This window comes from Protopterus annectens, chromosome 6.part0, assembly GCF_019279795.1.
Source record: "Protopterus annectens isolate FY-2018-M chromosome 6.part0, PAN1.0, whole genome shotgun sequence".
Lineage (NCBI taxonomy): Eukaryota > Metazoa > Chordata > Ceratodontiformes > Protopteridae > Protopterus > Protopterus annectens.
The window spans coordinates 68114658-68128142 of record NC_056737.1 but is presented as its reverse complement, the minus strand read 5'-3'; the positions used below and the strand labels follow the sequence as shown (position 1 = coordinate 68128142).

Sequence of the window (13485 nt, the reverse complement as noted above, 5' to 3'; positions counted from 1 at the left end):
AGGCTCTTGCCACCCCATAGTGTCTTTTTTAGGCAAGGCTAAAAAGATGAACCCACCTCCTTAGAAAACAAAAAAATGGAAAAAAAATTAAGGGTAATGCTGCTCAACGCCAGAAGTCTAAATCTCAAGATGCAGGCTCTCGAAGCACTCCTCAGTATGGAGAACATCGATGTCTGTGCAGTAACTGAAACCTGGTTCAAGGCTCCTGAGAGCACCCCAGCACTACCAGGCTATACCTCGTATCATGCTTTTTGGCCCCAAAACTCGGGCCAAACCAAAAAGGGAGGGGGAGTGTCCATATTCATCAAGGACACCCACACCTCCAGGTTAGTGGCAACACATGAAGCATCAGAGACCATCCAGGTGCAACTAACCGTAGGCAAAACTGCTATACAACTGGTAGCATGTTACAGACCACCCTCCCAATCTCAGGAACCCCATTCAGCCTTCCTGAAGACATTGCAAGATATGAATGTCTCACCAAACACCATCATATTGGGAGACTTCAACTACCCTAACATAGACTGGGTGCATTATTCTAGCCCAAACACCCTAGCCCAAAGGCTCCTGGAATTCATAAATTCAAATGCAATGGAACAGCTAGTCACCTCTCCCACAAGGGGAGATAATATACTAGACCTGATCATCACAAACATGGGGACAAAGTGCTCCACACGAAGTATACCCTCACTAGTGAGATCTGACCACAAACTAATCACCCTGGATATACATATCCCACCTCCACCCCCAACACAAAAGACTACAGTGAAAAACTTCTCAAAAGTCGACTTTACACTTCTTAAAACTGAGATGGTATCCTTTAAGCCCACTGGGCCAGTGGAAACCACATCCCACAATCCAGAATCCTTCACAAATGCTTTCTACGGACATCTCCAAGAATGCATGGATCATGCAATCCCAAATAAAGCCAAGACCCTCTCCACCAAGGGCAGGCGTCCTGTCTGGTGGACCCCAGCTATAAACAAATTGTATAACAAAAAAAGGAAGCTACTGCACGACAGAGCAAAATCCCATAAAGAGAAGGCATCTCTGACCAGCACTAGTAGAAAGCTACGTTCTCTCATAAAAACACCCAAGGCCAACTTTGAGAGAAAAATCGCTATGGACACTAAAGAAAACCACAAGGCCTTCTTCTGCTAGGTTAGAAACCTGGGCGGAAACCCTCAGATATGTTCAGAGTTAATTCACAATGACAAAAAATACACTGTACCCACAGATATTGCCAACATTCTGGCAGACAGGTTCAGTGCAAATTTCTCCCCTCCCTCACCCCCCAAAAGAAGAAATACTTATCCCAGCTGAATGTAACCTCCCTGTCATCTCAGATGTCCAGGTGAGAACTGCCCTCAGCAAAGCTAAAAACACAGCATCAATGGGACCTGACGGTATCTCGGGTTGCGTGCTACGTGAACTCCAAGAGGAGCTAAACCCGCACATAAAAATGCTATTTAACCTTAGCCTTACTACAGGGTATGTACCTGAACACTGGCGTACAGCAACAGTAGTCCCACTCCACAAAGGAGGCACCTCTACAGACCCTGGTAACTACCGCCCCATAAGCTTAACCAGCCTGGTCTGCAAAGCTATGGAAAGAATCATTACGGAACTCGTAAACAGAGACATTGGGGACTTACAGACACTTGATCCCACCCAGTTCGGCTTTGTAAAGGGCAGATCCTGCCTTTTGAACCTGGTTGACTTTTTCGAAACAGTCACTAGAGTCATTGATGAGGGCAAGGCAGTCCATACAGCCTACCTGGACTTGGCTAAAGTTTTCGACACAATACCCCACTCTGGCATCATAGACAAGCTCAACAGCTTAAATGTAAATCCATATGTCACAAGATGGGTTGCAAACTGGCTAAAGGATAGAACCCATAAAGTCAAAATCGCTGGAGCCATATCAGACTCAAAGCCAGTCACAAGTGGTGTCCCACAGGGCTCTGTCCTGGGACCCCTCTTGTTCGGCATTTATTTCTCAGATGTGAAAGCAAACATGGGAGGGTTGTGGCTGACAAAGTTCACAGATGACTGCAAACTAGGCGCCATAGTCGATACAGCAGCTGACACATACATCCTACAGAAAGGCCTCACTGAAATGGACAGCTGGTGCCGGAGTCATGGCCTTAAACTAAATGCCAAAAATGTATAGTCATCCCCTTTGGGAAAAACAAAGTACCCACAAATTATCACATAGACCGTAACCCACTGAGTACGGAAAAAGTAATCAGAGACCTGGGGACCCAAGTCGATAGTGACCTCTCATTTGACACCCACGTTGCCAAAGTGGTTAGAAAGACTTTCTACCTTGCCCACCTTATCATGAAGGGATTCACATCCAGATCAAAGGAGGTCATTGTACCCCTATACTCCTCCCTTATCAGGCCCATGATTGAGTACAATGTCCCATCTGGTATGTACCTCACCCGGCACTTGCAACAGCTAGAGAGACTCCAAAAGTACCTCACCAAGAGGATCAAGGGTCTCCAACATATGTCATATGGTGCCAGACTAAAGAAACTCCAGCTCTATTCAGTAGCATACCGCCTACTCAGAGGTGATCTGTGCCTGACGTACAAGGCCAAGTCCAATCAGGAATTGATGGACATGCTCCACCTCAAAAAATCCAAATCCATCAGAACCATGAGAGCTAAAGATTTAAACCTCAGCACAAATATGAATAGGACATGCTGGAGGGACAGATTCATAACTCAGAGGCTTCCCATACTCTGGAACAGAATCCCAGTTCATGTTAGGCAGAGCCTCTCACTGATTCTCTTCAAGAGAAATCTTGACGAGTGGATGGGAGATCGTAGGTTTACCCCAGGGGTCATCTCTGTGTCACTACTAGACAGAGGCACAGTAAACTAATTCTATTATGTAAGGGAGTCTTCACTGTGTCACTACTAGACAGAGGCACAGTATTCTAAATCTATTCTGTACACTTTTGTACCATTACATGGAATGGCGAAAGCCACATCACTATGGCTAGGCTTATAAATGCCCCAGGGCAGATAGCCTAGTACTAAACTATGAAACTATGAAACTCTACTGCTAAAGGATTCTGATGTGACAATTAGCATCTAAATGCTACTTTCTACTTTCCAGTAAGATATCTGATTTTCTGTCAATGTCATTATCTATTAACCTTTAGTTTTCCTATCAACATCCTGTAAATTACAGTGTCAAAGGCCATATGTACCACATCTAGAAAGGCAACTTTTTCACATCAGGGGTAATGCAGTCAGAAAATGGATATAACTGGAATTAAAAATATTTCTGTGGTGTGAAGTCAAAGTGTCAGAACACTGGCAGAATTAAACTTTAGGAACACTACCAGCCTACCTCAACAGCCTTTTCCAAGAGTTTCACTTGAGTGTAAAGGTAACAGATATACAATAATCTGACTGTTGTGCAGAGTTTGCTTTCCTCTCGGTGCACAGGAAACACTGCAAGCAGCCTGCAGTCTTGTGAAAACTGCCAAGTGATGCTTTCACAGAGGGCCACTGCCAATGCTTTTGACACCATAGCAGGCAGCTTTATTAACACTTCTTTCTCTCAAAACACTCTTCGGTTCTTTGACTACATCACTCGTCAATTTCCCATTTGTTTTCATCATTAACCATGCAGCTTCCATTTGATGGTACTCTGTCTTACCACTTCTGAGTAAATGTATGTGAAACCATCTCATTCAGTAAATACGTTTGATTTGCAGCATTTTTTAAAATTTCTCTCCTTTTCAGTAAGCTGATCCCCTGCTAGACCTGACCACATTCTCCAGCAACTCCAAAGGATGTCTTATAAATGACCTTAACCTCTTTTCCAATCATTTCAAGCACCCGCATGACTTGCTACATAAGATTTGTTGCCTTTTTTTCTGTGGTGCCCTCATATGTGTTTAGATCATCCCCTCCTCCACTTCTCATCCTTCTATACACCTTCCTCTTCTCAAAGACAGTTCTCTTTGGCTAAGTCAGCTACATCAGCAAGTTCCATGTTGGCTGCTTTTATGCTGCCTGACACAACTGCTTCACTGTGAACTTCATGATGTTTTAAACCATGACATTACAGCTCTCATACTACATGGTACTAGTAGCCACATATGCAGAAAAGTGAAGAAAAAGAAAAGAAGCAGTTGTGCAAGACAAATAATGTTACACTTGGAGCTGCAAAACACAAGCATGCCAGCAATTAGAGTATAAAATTACTATACAGCAGTAGCAGGTGTTCTCAGTTAGACATAAAGTGAATTCTCTTTCTTTTGCTTGCTTAAGAAATACCTCAACTGTATTACTGAATCTGCCAAATCTAACAGCTTACCTTCTTAAGGTCATCCTGTAGCCTCTTCAACATGGTCTCCAGTTGCCTCACCTTGGTCGCTAGTGTGGAGGGTGCATCATCACTGCAAGGAACAAAGCAGAATGTCAACAGTGATTGATGCAATGGGACTTCACATGTCTTGCTGGAAGACTTCTGCTCACTAGTGATCTAGGAGGCAACGCTACAATACAACAGATTTTCAGATCATACCAACTTAAGCAATAATGACAGCTAATGTAGCAGTATATAGAGTGTGTATTTTTGGTAAAACAACAGGAAAGCATCAGGCTACCACAAAACCCCAACAGTATTACAAAATTATGGCAAATATCTACAAATGTACCATAGTCAAAACTCGGCACAATTTTACATCATCTATCACCAACTCTTATTTTGAGAATAGTATCATCACACTAACTACATGACTTTTACAAAGAACTGGCTGAACTTTGAGAAGCAAACCCCTGTATCAATTACATTAGCAAACTGTATTTTCAATCAATTCTGTTTTTAAGGGGGCTGGCATCCTCCCAATCACCACCTAGCTAATCATGAAGTAGCAAGTGGCTGAAGGGGTGCAATCACCACCTACAAATAATGGAAAATACAGTCTGGAGATGTGTTGCAGTGATGCATAACATGAACCTCTTAAATGAGGGACGGGATTGTAAAATAGAAATAAAAAATAAAAACTTTGTCCTTCATTAAAAAAAACATGACAAAATGGTGCTCTTTGTCTCAAAGTGTAAACAAATTACATAATGGTTTGTGACAAGTGCACATTTCATTTGTACCGTACCTAATAACTGGCTATGAAACACACTGCTAAAAGTGCATTATGCAGACAGAAAATGCATTTCAGTAACTCTTCCAAAATAACATATAACACTCATTATGGAAGTAAATACAGTGAATTCTTCTGCAAAACAATTACCAAAGGCATGGAGTTTTATTTACTTTCTTTTTCTTGTGTTAAAAAGGTATGTGTTCTGGACCAATGACCCTTTTCAGCTATCACTTGGACCCAATGGACAACTACAAAGTACATACAGAAACGTACTTCAGTTATTAAAACAGTAAACACAGAATTCTAGTGTTATAAACAGATCAAACACATATAAGGAAGCAATAGAAAAAAGTGTATACACATCTGATAATAATTTGCATGTAGTACAAATAAACTGAGATGGAACACATAAAAATCAAAGCATCGGATATATAATAGAACTACAGCCAGTAATCTGAATGCAAATGAAGTTTTCCCTAGTATATAACAGACTGAGAAAGACAAAAAAATAAAATAAAAAAGGTTGTGGGATAACGTTTAACAGAAAAGTTTAAATGTTTACATTTTATAGCAATTAATAAAGACAGATGTAAAAAGAAAGAGTTATCCTGCATCTCTGAAGCAGTTGCATTTACTTTCACTAACTAGAGGGGTATAAAAAGGACTTTTTGAAGTGTTTCACATTGTCACTTTGTCCAACATCTTTAGGCAATGAATTCCAGCTTGCTGGAACAATTTTGTTCAAAGCTCTACAGCAAGTGGCAGGAATACAGGGTAGCCATTGTACTTGTAAGGATTATGAATTTTGTAGGGAGTATTTATTAAGGAGAAGGGTCCAGTATCTTGCAGGCAGTATTTTGAAGATGAGTGCCTGGGAGTAGATAAGCTCTAGCAGCAACTGATAACCATTTCCATTTGCTTACGTTATGTAAGATCATGAGGTTCATTTTTTGTTTGAAACATAAATAAAATAATTTATACAATAAAGGTTTGTTACTACTCAAAACAAACACATTGACTGGGCAGCCGAGCCAGTGTGCAAATTTTAAACTGGGCATATGCCAACAGAAAAAAGTCCGGCTGTGAAGTACCACTGAGTGGCCATATTTTCTATTCCCATATGCTGAAGGACAATGCAAAATATAAGAAAAATCAGGTATGTTCTGCAAAAGTAAAAAAAAACAGAAACCTACCTGACTTTCCTTCTATTTTTGCACAATCCCTTATTAAAAAAAAAAAAAAAAAAAAAAACATCTCCGCAGTTAAAAAAAAAAAAAAAGTATATATATATATATATATATATATATATATATATATATATATATATATATGTATATACTTATACATATAACACACATTGTCACGTATTACTGCTTAAATATTCAATTCCCAGCAGATTGGAGTTTTATATGTGCTACAGAGGGCAGTGACAGCTATACCATATTATAATATAGCAATAACCCACGCCTGGGTGTGGGTAATGCTGGATTTACCCACGGTTGGCGTGGTTTGGTCACGGCGAGCCGAGGACCAAACAAAGCCAACTGTGGGTAAATCCAGCATTACCACACCCAGAAGTGGGTTATTATATATAATGACATTATTTAAGAAAAATAATTACTTTTCTTAAATAATGGCATTGTATAATGCCTCCTTGCTGCCCTTCCACAGCTGTCTGGTGTTCTGCGGCAGTTCTGATGTACTGCGCATGCCTACGCAGTACATCAGAGCTGTGGGCAAAAGCAACGGAGAAAGCAAGCTCTCCGTTGCTTTTTACTGTTATGCTATGTTAAATGGGTTTAACACAGCGAGACAGCTTTAAAATAAGCAACAGAGAATCTCCATTGCTTATTTTAAAGCTGTCTCGCTATGTTAAACCCATTTAACATAGCAAGACAGTTTTGAAAAAACCAACGGAGAAAGCAAGACCTCCATTGCTTTTTGCAAACTGTTTTGCTATGTTAAATGGGTTTAACATAGCGAGACAGCTTTAAAATAAGCAACGGAGATCTCAGATAGGTTTAAAAAAAAAACAATGGAGAAAACAATACCTCTGTTGCTTTTTACACACTGTGTCACTATGTTAAAGGAGTTTAACATAGTGAGACAGCTTTAAAAAAAGCAACAAAGATCTCCGTTGCTTTTTTTAAACCTGTCTCGCTATGTTAAACTCCTTTAACATAGCGAGACAGTGTTTTAAAAAAGACTTGTACTAATGGAAATAGTCCGGGCGACCGAACCTTTTTCCATTAGTATAAGTCAATTTACAACGTGCAAGCTGGCCAATCAGCGTGCACGTTTTGGAATATTAATGGGGGGGGGTCATGGTATAATCTGGAAATTAGTATATTTACAGCTATGGATCATCTAGCTTCAACACTGAGTAAATGAGAGATTTTCTATGACATTTTAAACTGTAATAATACTTAGTATGTTAGGTTCTCTGCGTGTTTATTAAAGCTTTGGTCTAACTACAGGCCTAGGTATTTTTGTTCTTTATGCACGGAAGTGGCATAATAAATAACACAAAAGAGTTCTTTTGAGTGCTGACAGTAATTTTTTTGTTAGGAAGCCAGTTCCAGGTAGTAGCTAAGTCATTTTGAAGTTTGTGTTTGAGAAGGGTAGGATTGTGATGGGCTCTGGTGAGGATGATATTGTCTGCTTATAAGTTGCAGTTAGTGTGAGGGAAGTACCAGGGAAAATCATTTATGAAAGTTGCCAAGGATGCCAAGGATAACCATAAGGCCTTCTATGGCTACGTCAAAAACCTAAATGGCAATGCTCAGGTCTGTTCTGAGCTAGTACAAAATGGAACAAAATACACTGACCCTTCTGACATTGCCAACATCTTGGCTGACAGCTTCAGTGCAAATCCCCCCCCCCACCACCAACAGGGATTATTACCATTCCAGGGGATTGTGTAAGTCTAATTATTACTGATACGTTTGTTAACAAGGCTCTATCTAAAGCTAAAAACACTGCCTCCATGGGACCAGATGGTGTCCCAGGCTGTGTCATACGCGGGCTCCAAAAGGAATTAATCCCGCATCTTAATACCCTGTTCAGTCTCAGCCTCTCCACAGGATATGTGCCCATAGAATGGCGCACGGCAACGGTGGTCCCGCTACACAAGGGTGGGGCCACAACTGACCCTGGGAACTACCGACCAATAAGCCTGACCAGTCTGATCTGTAAGGCTATGGAGCGAATCATTATGGAACTCATAAATGGAGAGATTGGGAACCTCCAGTCACTGGACCCCACACAGTTCGGCTTCGTCAAGGGCAGATCATGCCTCCTGAACCTGGTGGATTTCTTTGAGACAGTTACTCAGGCTATAGATACGGGAAAGAAGGTACACACGGCTTACCTTGACCTTGCTAAAGCATTTGACACCATTCCCCATTCAGGTATTATTGATAAGCTCACCAGCCTAGGCATAAACCCTTACATCACAAGATGGATCGCAAACTGGCTCTCAGACAGATCCCATAAAGTAAGAGTAGCGGGATCTATGTCCGAATCCAGACCAGTAACAAGTGGTGTGCCTCAGGGCTCTGTCCTGGGGCCCCTCCTGTTTGGCATATACTTCTCAAAAGTACAGGCAAGCACGGAAGGGCTGTAGCTGACTAAGTTTGTGGACGACTGCAAACTGGGTGTTATAATAAGAGTCTCCGGCCGACATGGAGATCCTCCAGAAGGGCCTAAATGAGACTGATGCACGGTGTCAAAGCCATGGTCTCAAGCTAAATGCAAAAAATGTGTAGTAATCCCCTTTGGAAAAAACAGAGTACCCGCAAACTACAACATAGGAGGTAATCCCCTGAAATCTGAAGAAGAAATAAGGGATCTAGGGACCCAAGTAGATAGTCAGCTTTCCTTTAACAACCATGTTGCCAAAATGGTTAGGAAATCCTTCTATGTGACCTATCTGATCACAAAAGGGTTCGCATCAAGATCTAAGGATGTAATGGTGCCCCTCTACTCTTCCCTCATCAGACCCATTATTGAGTACAATGCACCAATTGGAATGTACCTGGCTAGACATCTCCAGCAGCTGGAGAGACCAAAGAGGTACCTAACCAAGAGGATTACTGGCCTCAAACAGTTGCCCTATGCAGCACGATTGAAAAAGCTAAGACTGTTCTCTGTTGCATACCGCTTTCTCAGAGGCGATCTTTGTCTAACGTACAGAGCCATGTCCAACCCAGAATTGTTGAACATGCTCCATCTTAGCAAAACCAAACCTACTCGAGCTACACGGTCTAGGGATATAAACCTCAACACAACAATGAATAGAACATGCTGGAGGGATAGATTCCCTTCGCAGAGACTTCCCTTACTATGGAACAGGGTCCCGCTCTACATAAGACAGAGCCCCTCACTATCACTCTTCAAGAGGAACCTTGATGAGTGTGGATGGGTAACAGAAAGTTCACACCGGGGATCACAAACAGCACTACTAGATAGGGGCCAAGGGTACTAGCTGCTAGTACAAGGGTCTAGGGAACTACTAAAGGGGCGGTGAATACCGCACAACGTGGCTGGGCTAATATATGCCTTCGGGCAGATAGCCCAGTACCAACCTATGAACCTATGAAGACAGAAAGTAGAAATGGGCCGAGAACAAATCCCTGAGGTGCACCTTTATCGGTCGACTCAAGAGATGTAGGTATTATTAGGGCCTAAAAGGGGCGACGGTTGTGTGTGAGTAGTAGTTTTGAAACCACTGGACAATATCAGATGAGAAACCTTTGTTTTAGTTTGTGAAGCAAGAGGCAGAAGCTGTATGACCAAGAGTATCAAAGGCTTTTCTAAAGTAAAGGAATATGGAGACAATAAGTGTGCCTTGTTCCATGTTAGAAAACATGTGATCAGTAAATGCATTGATGCCTGTAATGGTACTGTAGCAAGGTCTAAATCCATGCTGCCTTTTAAGAATGCCATAGTTTGAGATGTGTTCTAGTGTTTACTTATAGATGAATTTTTCAAGAGGGCAAAGGTGGTAGACAGACAGGAGTTACTGGCTGAGGAAGGTGTAGCCACTTCAGAAAGCAGTGGGATTAAGGCATGTTTAAAACAAAGGGGCATAGAGGTTGTAGTAAGGGAAAGACTGAATCTGAATAAAGGGGTTTTACTCCCTAGTCTAAAAATATTGTGATGAATTGCATGGAAGACCGCCAGTGCTTTCAAGAATCAAAAGAATTATACAAACCAAAGGGTAAAGGATCACAGACCAGTAAAAAATAGATATGTAGTTACATATCAGCTGAAATTAGTGTATTATCCCAGAGGAGTATAAAATTGGGGCATTCTCTCCTGTGTTTTCAGTTTGTCTATTTCAATTTGAAGCTCCAGCCTGGCATGATACACCATTACATAAACAGCATAACTTCTTTCTGATCAATGATGGCACCAGTTTAATTCCCCACTGTACAATCGGCTCCTGTACAGCATACATCGTCGCCCATTTTAAACCTTTCATTTATGGCACAAAGTTGTTTCCATAGATCGCCTACACTTTCTTGAAGCATTCAGCCTCAACATACACTCTGTCTGATGCATGCAGTGCTGAAATATGTTCTCTTACCAACATGCTCCTTCTGAGGGTTCAATGTAAGATGTCATGAGTGCCCTCTGCTGATATCCTTCATGATGCTATGAGCTCCCTAAAGGAGAGCACCTAGCCCTTACATTCACCATACCACCCCCATTCACTGAGCTGTAACTCCCTGTAAATCAATAAAACAATGAGGAATACTACAGGGGTACAAGAAAATCTAAGCACATACAAAGAAGTCCAGCAGCAGCTGTGGAATGAAGGAGCCATTTAGACAGTCCACAGAGAAGGATATCCTCCTCACCAATCAACTAATAATGGTGAATGTACACATTTGTTAAATTCTATAATTGAGTTCTCTTTAGTGGGATCACAACTGGGAATGTGGGAAGAATCTCAAACAGTTTTAAAATCTCCAGAGACGTAGAAGCTGTAGGACAGCCAAAAGATAAAGGGGAGTCCTGGCATCCCAGAGCACAAAAGAAGGGCTGACCACCGAGTCACAATTCAGGTAATAATGTTCAGGCATAAAAACTGGCAACCAACTGCCCATCACACAGACATCTGCAATAACAACATTCTTCTGCATGAAATGACAGTAGCCACCCATGGAGCATGTTTTGAAAGCAGCATTGTCTAACAGATAACTATCTAATAAATAATGCATTTAACAATCCAATTGGTGATAGTTTCCACAGTAAATGCCATCCCTTCCCTTCCTGGAGCACAGAATATGAAAAAAACTTTCCAAATTCAGGAATTCATGCACCCAGTTCAGGAAGAACCTGAGATGGTAACACATCCAAACAGTTAAGGAGAGACTCTTCCTTGGCTTCTGCTCCAGGAAAGAAAACACTAAGAAAAATGGACTGCTATATATGAATAATTCTGACACTGTTTCTGGAAGGAACAAGGACTGTTCCTAAGGGACACCTGATCCTTGTGAAAAACCTAAAAGTGTCCTCTAAAAAATAAGCTCCGGAAGCTGCTACATCCCCAGTAAGTAGCTGATGGTCACCAAGAAAAGCATTGTCCAAGGAGACAAACCAACAGATTTAAGGCTTGAATATGACTCGGCTAATATATCAGTCTTTAAATTAAAAGGTCTCTTGAACGGAGGACATAAAAACAGAAAACTTTCAAGGAACTGCTTAAACAGTCTATACTTGGCTACAGCTATGCCATTCAGAGTGCCATGATAGGCATAAAAAACTGATACGTGTACCACAACCATTGAAATAAGTGAGACCAAATTCAAACTGCTGCCTTAGTTAAATCAGATCCACATACATAACTGATTGGAGTAACAGTGGATATATTTTTACTCCAATCAATAATATTTTCTACTTAGCAGATACTTTGCTAATAATTTTCATTTTTTCACAATTTTCTGCCACTAGAGCTGGAAGGTCCACTGGGATTATATCTAAACAACAAGCCATATCCTGAGGTAGAAGTGGTGTTCACTCCAGGCTTGGGGAACCTCCCTGGCTCAGACTGGGAGTGGGAGTATTTTCTGTACTGCGACAGACCTAACAACCTGAAAACACAACATTCTTAAGTACAAACAGGAAACAAGGATGAATTTTGGTCCTTCTTATCTTGAACTTTGTGATTGGGCAAAGAATTGTATGGAATGGCATTAAGGTACACAGAAATCTCTGTTGTCACAAGAGATCATCAAATCCCCTACACCATGCTGCACTAAGCAGAATGCAGGGAGAATGACTTTCTCCCATGCAGCAAATAGGTTTCTCTCAGTGATACCTCACTTCCAAAAGATTCTAACCAGATATTAGCATGGATTCCTTCAGTTCCACATGTATCCCAGGGAAAGTGAACGACTGACAGAAAATGACCCTGCTATAGTCAAATGCCAAACCTGCACTCCTCTGTGCCCACGTTTTAAGCAAATGTCACCTTGTTCTGTCAGACAGTTGTTCGACTGAATCATGGGGCTCCACTCACAACTTCCTCTCTGCAACACTTGTGGAAAAAAGCACTGCCATCAGTTTTGACTGGTTTATGGAAAGACTCTTAACCTTTCAATGTGTGGGAATTCAAGTATGATTCCTATCCAACCAGTGGCACATCTACTCTTAAAATCTGTAGCTCCAGCAAAAGAATGCTCATGCTGATGCTGACCAGGTGATAGGGGTTTGACAAAAGAAGATGATCCATGAGTGAATATACAGCCACTGACACCTATATGTTAAAGCATGCAAAAGACACCATGAATGCAGTGGCTACTATTTAGCTTAGAAGACACAGAAGAGTCTGAACCTAGATGCCCTGATGCAGCCTCAACTAGAGTCCAAAAAAAAACTGGCTTCCCAGGCCCTCAGCATGGGCAAGAGATTGTTCAACTCAACGTCCATTGATGGCAGTTGTTCAAAATGGAGTAATAGCTCTTCAACTAATTCACATTTTCTTACTTTTTTGCATTTAAGGCTTAGAATCCAGCCTGACATGTTATCTGGTCCCATAAAAACATTATTTTATCCTTTTATAGGGACTCTAAGACTTGTCATGCTGCAATTATAGAGAAAAAATAAATTTCAGGGATAGTGAGCACAATAATGTGGGTAGGTGGAGTAAAGTTAGGACTAAACACATTTGCTAATACACTGGCTATAGCCTTGGGATTGGAATATCTGATATTACCGCAGATAAGCATTGTTCCTTAATATCCTGACACAACTAAAGAAAGAATTGTAGTTCTCTTTGGTGTCTGTGGTGACCTTAAGTTCACACTCTGCCTTATATTTTCTAACAATACTTTTAAATTCCTTGTGTA

At 41.2% G+C, this 13485-nt stretch overlaps 1 protein-coding gene across 1 annotated transcript in view; it reads right to left on the bottom strand.

Annotated features, from left to right (window-relative positions):
* Positions 1-13485, bottom strand: part of SIPA1L1 (signal induced proliferation associated 1 like 1) — a 2148853-nt gene that overhangs the window by 97025 nt on the left and 2038343 nt on the right. The window contains exon 20 of the mRNA XM_044073855.1: positions 4342-4423. Within this exon, the coding sequence (XP_043929790.1) occupies positions 4342-4423 (82 nt within the window). The remainder of the gene's footprint in view (positions 1-4341; positions 4424-13485) is intronic.